Here is a 6,750-nt window from a genome sequence, read left to right as displayed (position 1 = left end):
ATTTTTATATCTTTCTTTTAAATAAGACTTCATAAGATTTTTTATATCTTTCTAAATCTATGATGAATTTAATTTTCATATCTTATCAGTCTAAAAATAAAAAATTTTACACAAATTATTAATCGTATATTATCATATCAGTTAAAATAATTATTTTTTAACTCACTACTTAAAAAATTTATTTGAACGTATAAATCTAATTAAATAAATATATAAAACTCTTTACCATGTCAGTACATTAAAGATAAATTCCTAAAATTATTTCAAGTGAAAAGAATTATCTAATATTTATAAATCATTTTCGACAAATAACTAAAACATTCATATTAAATTAAAACATGATCAATTTCAAAAGAAATTTAAGACTAAACTAAGTTTGAAAATTATTAAATGCTTATTGCATATATAATATGCTATAAATTATTATAAATAGGTGTATAAATGAAAGTTGAAAAAAATTAAAATATATTTATATATACTAATTAAATTACTTCTATTGTATTTGTTGGATAATAGTAGTAGTAGTAGGTGACCAACACTTTTTTTTTTTAATTTTTAACTTATATTTGAACTAATATTAATCAATTCTTTTTTTATACTAAAAGTATTAGCTTTTTAACATTGCTTATTTGTGTTTCCTTTTTCTAGAATGAAGTACTAGTGGACTATGTTTGACTGATTAAGAATCTCTATATTACAAAGTCAAAAATGGAGCGCGCAATAGCAGTATACCATCACTATAAATAAAGCTTTAGGAGCATAGGGTTTTACTTAACACAATAGAGCAAAGTGAGAGTAATAATCACTTTATTCTTCTTCTAAGTGGTGAAGCTAAAATATCTTAGTCTTTAGGGAAAATGGCACGTTTTTGCATGTCAATTATTTTAGTTTGCATTATGTTTAGCATTGTATCTTCTGAATTAAGCTCAAATTATTATTACAAAACATGTCCACAAGCACTCTCCATAATAAGAAGTGCAGTGATGAGTGCAGTTGCCAAAGAGCACCGCATGGGTGCATCCTTGCTCCGTCTTCATTTCCATGATTGCTTTGTCAATGCACGTCTCATCTTTCACTTTCATTCTCATCATGCTCATGCATCTATATATTATTTTATTTTAAGAGAAACCAATATCACAAGCAATTTTCTTTTACCGTGGGTATACAATAATATTTGGCAGAAAAGTATATAATTGTAAATAATTGTGTAGTTTTAGATATAATAAATATATAATTATCATTATTATACGTATAAAATTATAGATAAATTAAATAAGTTAATTTTGATTTAGTTATTGTCTTTTTAGCATTATCATGTGTCACACTACGTTGTTAGTCTAATTTTTGTAATATACTTTGGTAGTAACTAATAAAAATTGTTTCCAAATTTTATTATTCAAGATAGAACGAAAAATAAAGGTTTAATTTCCTGGCAATATATATTTTCAAATATTGCTCTAAAATATTGTTGACTAAAGTCAAAGTTGTAGTAGTGCTTTGTTACTATTATCATCGTCAGTTTGATGCATGCATCAGTTATATAATTAAACTTTGTGGTGCCATATATACTGTTGGTGATTTAATGAAGGGTTAATTATATTGTTGGTCCTATAATTTTATTAAATTTTAATTAGGTATTTATATATTTTTTTAATTAAATTTTTATATTGTTTTTAGTTTTGTAATTAAATTTTTTTTAGTGTAAAATTATTAAAATTAACTAAATATCTTTTTATAAATTGAAAGTATTTATAATTAAAAATTTAATTAAATTTTTAATTGTATGTATTTTGAAAAAAAATATTCTATTAATTTTAATATTTTTAATATGAAAAGAACCTAATTACAAAATAAAAAATAATATAAAAATTCAATTAAAAAATAATATAGGGATTTAATTGAAACAAAGAGAGTAATTAAATCTTTAATAAATAATTATCTTATAATTGTTTGTCTTATATATTAAGATGCTTGATAATCTCATCACTAGAAAAATGAGCTAAATTACATTTTCATATTAAACTTGCATTGTAGGGATGTGATGGATCGGTTCTATTAGATGACACATCAAGTTTTACTGGAGAGAAGACAGCTGGTCCGAATGTGAATTCTCTCCGAGGTTTTGATGTAATTGATGATATTAAAACTAAGGTTGAAGCTGCTTGTCCCAGTGTTGTTTCTTGTGCTGATATTCTTGCTTTTGCCGCACGTGATTCTGTTCTTGCAGTAAGTTCAATTCCATATATAATTCTTCTTAATAACTAAGGGTTTGTTTGGGTGAGCTTTTAAGAAAAGATCTTTTTTTGAGTTATCTTTTTTTAAAAGATTTTATAGAGAAGTAAAAGTAATTTTATATTTGGATATCTCATATAAAAAGGTCTTTTTATCTATCATTTATGTTTGGGTATAACAATATAAAAGTACTTTTTTGTTTATTTATTACATGAAAAATATCTTTTTTTTAAGGAAAAAAGATCTTTTAAAAAAAGATGTAAATTACAACTTCTCAAAAAAGATCTTTTTTTTTTTATTTTACTAGTGCTTTTACTTTTACTATTAGAAATTCGCCAAACACATTAAAAAATTAAAAAAGATTTTTTTTGATTGAAAAAAGATCTTTTTTTAACAAAATAATGACGCCCAAACATGCACTAATTATTACTATAGTTTTAAAATCAGGTTAATACAAAATCCCAAATAATAGAAATCTTATAAGTTATTGTTTGTTAGGTTTACAAACAACTGTTGTCACTTCTAATATAGTCATATATTCACATTTTGATGTAGGTAACATACAATTCATATCTTAGTTCTTGAGATATTTATTAATATATACTAGGAAAGAATATGACGGAAAATTTTGCAATAAACTTATAGAATCCTAAAAAAAAAATATCAAGTATGCTCTTGAGAAATTTTACGCGGATGTACTTAAAAATCTCTAGTAAAAAACATATTAAATAAGCCTCTAAAATATTTGTCTAAACTTATAAATTCCTGACATTGCAATTCTTTAGAAACTCACTTTATACTTGTTTTTTTTTTAATTTAAAAAAAAAATATGCTTCTAAACTTCTCTGTGACTGGTATTTCTTATATTAAGACTTGTTTTGGTAAAATTTTTATTTTTTAAAAATAATTTATAAAAATTTATTTTTAAAAGATAATTTTTTAAAAGTTATAACATCTCTATTTAATAAATTAAATTAAATATGACTCTTAATAAGCATAAACAATAATGAATACATTTAGTAAAATAATTTTTAAAATTTAAGCGTTCTATAAAAGATATTTATATAAGAATTAAATTTAAATATTAATTAATGTATAAGATTATATTAGAATTTTTAATTTTGATAAGTACAAACTATTTTTAAAAATATTTATATCTTTTAAAAATTACAAATATAAGCACATAATCTTTTTTAATTTATTAAACATAACATAAAAAACTTGCATTTTTAAAAAATACAAAGACCTTTACCATAAATTTTACTAAAACAAGCCTAAGTTGAGATATCCTTTGATTATTTTGATAAAATTGTGAAAGAATAGGAAAAGCAAAGAAATAATTTTTATTGATTATTGATTGATTGAATTGAACATATGTTGTAAACTATGAGGGTAAAACTAAATATATATAGAGCATTGTCCTATGAAAGATAAAAGTAAAGATAAGATAAGAAGAGAAGATAACATAAAGATAAGATAAGATAAACTAATAAAGACTAAAATTAGAACTGAATTTATGTATTCTGTTGGGCTGAATTTGTGGGCCACAAGACTTCTTTATTGTTGTCATGGGCTAATATAGAAGAGTAGTTTAATACGCTCCCGCAAGCTGGTGGATGGAAGATGTCAATAATCCACAGCTTGGATAAGTTCCAATGAAATTGTTGAGGAAGACGCGTTTGACGTAGTGACACGGAGGAAGATGCGTGCGGCAGAGCTTGAGCTGACGGCGGCAAAAATATAAAAGGAGATGTTGTACTTGAGCAGCGATCTTCAAAAAATGCGCGCAGCGGAGCTTAAGCTGCCGGCGGCAAAAATATAAAAGGAGATGCTGTACTTGAGCAGCGATCTTCAAAAAATGCACGCAGCGGAGCTTGAGCTGCCGGCGGCAAAAATATAAAAGGAGATGCTGTACTTGAGCAGCGATCTTCAAAAAATGCACGCAGCGGAGCTTGAGCTGCCGGCGGCAAAAATATAAAAGGAGATGCTGTACTTGAGCAGCGATCTTCAAAAAATGCGTACGTATGACGCAATAACTTCAAATGGCGCATTGAGCGCGATAAAAAAAAGAGGGCGCGTGGAGTGCAATAAAAGTGCAGATGAAATTGCTAAAACATATGCAGATTAAACTGCTGAAACAAAATGCAGATATGACTGCTGAAACAGAATGCAGACGAAATTGTCGGAAGAAAGGAGGCGCAGACGGAATTGCTGGTAAAGAACCGGGTAACCAAAACTGGAGTAGGATTTTCACTTGGATGCCTTTAACAAAGATTGGTTGGATCTTGAACTGAATTAAAAGATTGATTATTCATTGTGAGAGGAGATTGAAAAAGAAGCATGGTGATTTTTCACCGGAAAGATGATAACTTATGTATCCTCTTCAAGGAGGATACCAAGGCTCTGATACCATGATAAAATTGTGAAAGAATAGGAAAAGCAAAGAAATAATTTTTATTGATTATTGATTGATTGAATTGAACATGTGTTGTAAACTATGAGGGTAAAACTAAATATATATAGAGCATTGTCCTATGAAAGATAAAAGTAAAGATAAGATAAGAAGAGAAGATAACATAAAGATAAGATAAGAATAGACTAATAAAGACTAAAATTAGAACTGAATTTATGTATTCTGTTGGGCTGAATTTGTGGGCCACAAGACTTCTTTATTGTTGTCATGGGCTAATATAGAAGAGTAGTTTAATATATTTAATTTTCAGTTGGGGGGTCCATCATGGAATGTTGGGTTAGGCAGAAGAGACTCAATGAGTGCAAGTAAAGATGATGCCACTAAAGATATCCCTTCCCCTTTGATGGATCTAAATCAACTTATCTCTGCTTTTTCAAATAAGGGCTTTAACACCAATGAGATGGTTGCCCTCTCAGGTAATTATATTACTCTCATTTCCATTATCATACTTGCTGTCCACTCTCTTTTTGAAATCTTATGCACTAATTTGTAATTTCTCTTTGTCTAGGCTTTAACTAACACATTATTTGATTCATATGTTTAGAAAATAATTTTATTCTGAAAAGTCTAGAGAACTAATATTATTTCAGTCAATTAATTTAAAAAATTTTAAAAACATGCAACAATTGGAAAGAAATGAACATCATAAATAAACATTCGAAACTAAAATGTAAAAATAATAAAAACATCCATAATTCAAGTAAAAAAAATTTAAAAGTGAAACAAATAAAAACCAATTAAGCGTTTGAAATTTAGAATTTTTTAGGAAATTTAATGTTTAGGATTTAAGACAGATGAAGACATATCAACAAGTGGCTGATTGACAGTAGCAATAGATGAAATTGTGGTGTTCCGAGAAAGAAGTGAGAATGAGAAAAAAGATCATTTCCAAAAAAATAATGAGTGAATTTGTTTGATTGTGGTCCAATAATTGGTTATTGACTAAAGTTGGCTATTTTTTTTATCGGCTCTCTAATAGACTTAATTTATTTTACATTTAAAGTTTGGTAAAATTGATATTTTTTATATAACTCTCCTCGCATGTTTTTAGTAGAATTTATATGATTTTAATTTGATTGTATATGATTATGTAAGGAGTGTATTAACATTTTCATGTGTAGGAGCTCACACAACAGGGGAAGCCAGATGCCAATTATTTCGAGGAAGGCTTTACAACGAAACAAGCATTGATTCAACTTTGGCAACATCACTGAGGCAGAATTGTCCAACCACTGGCGGCGACACCAACCTTTCGCCGCTCGATGCCACCACCACTGTCCTATTTGACAATGCCTACTTTAAGAACCTTGTCAACCAAAAAGGCCTTCTACACTCTGATCAGCAACTCTTCAGTGGTGGTTCCACTGATTCTCAGGTCACCACCTATAGCAACAACCCTGCAAGCTTCTTTCTCGACTTTGCAAACGCCATGGTCAAGATGGCAAACCTTAGCCCTTTGACAGGGAACGACGGCCAAATTCGTACTAACTGTCGCAAAATTAATTAAACATAATAATAGTGACTAAGACAACAATGGTGCAAAGCATCCTACTTTATACAAAGTCTGTCTAAGGAAAGGCTACACCTGATGTTGGGCCAAAAATATGATAATTAAGATGAGCAAAAAATAATGCTCTTTTAGTTTTAAGTGTAAGGTGTTATGGTCAGTCAGAAGCTGTTGTGATAGTATCTGAAGGGGAAATAAACCAAAGAAATTGATTTGCTGTTGTTTAGCAAGCAGAAATTTCATCCATAAACATGCTAGAGTTGTATTTTTAATAATACCTTAATGCTACTATAACTTCTTAAAACCCTCTTTTGATAAATGAAAGAAATTGATTTGCTGTTGTTTAAAAATAATAATAAAGTAAAATTCTAATTTATTAAAATGGCTCCTTGTCAAGAAAACTTGTTAAGGGGTATAGACATTATAATTTGAACACTTCTATTGACGTGACGTGAAGAATATATATTTTTTAGTAATTAATAATAATACATAGATACTTTGGCCATCAGAAAACTCTTAAATGGATTTCTGAAAACTC

General features: G+C 27.9%; 1 protein-coding gene across 1 annotated transcript; it reads left to right on the top strand.

Annotated features, from left to right (window-relative positions):
- The first annotated feature begins 789 nt into the window (after positions 1–789).
- Positions 790–6,533, top strand: LOC130941434 (cationic peroxidase 1-like). The gene is made up of 4 exons (XM_057869938.1): positions 790–1,058; positions 2,035–2,226; positions 4,956–5,121; positions 5,827–6,533. Exons 1-4 carry the CDS (start codon positions 858–860, stop codon positions 6,210–6,212), a joined length of 945 nt encoding a protein of 314 aa, XP_057725921.1. The 5' UTR covers positions 790–857; the 3' UTR covers positions 6,213–6,533.
- Positions 6,534–6,750: the final 217 nt, after the last annotated feature.

The sequence above is a fragment of the Arachis stenosperma genome, chromosome 7 (genome assembly GCF_014773155.1).
Source record: "Arachis stenosperma cultivar V10309 chromosome 7, arast.V10309.gnm1.PFL2, whole genome shotgun sequence".
Classification (NCBI taxonomy): Eukaryota; Viridiplantae; Streptophyta; class Magnoliopsida; order Fabales; family Fabaceae; genus Arachis; species Arachis stenosperma.
This window is presented reverse-complemented; position numbering and strand designations above follow the sequence as displayed.

Bases quoted from the DNA above. Each gene is read 5' to 3' on its own strand.
- LOC130941434 (XM_057869938.1), top strand. From the start codon at position 858: ATGGCACGTTTTTGCATGTCAATTATTTTAGTTTGCATTATGTTTAGC. The intron at 1,059-2,034 runs GCACGTCTCATC...CTTGCATTGTAG, and splicing joins TCCATGATTGCTTTGTCAAT to GGATGTGATGGATCGGTTCT. The intron at 5,122-5,826 runs GTAATTATATTA...TTTCATGTGTAG, and splicing joins TGAGATGGTTGCCCTCTCAG to GAGCTCACACAACAGGGGAA.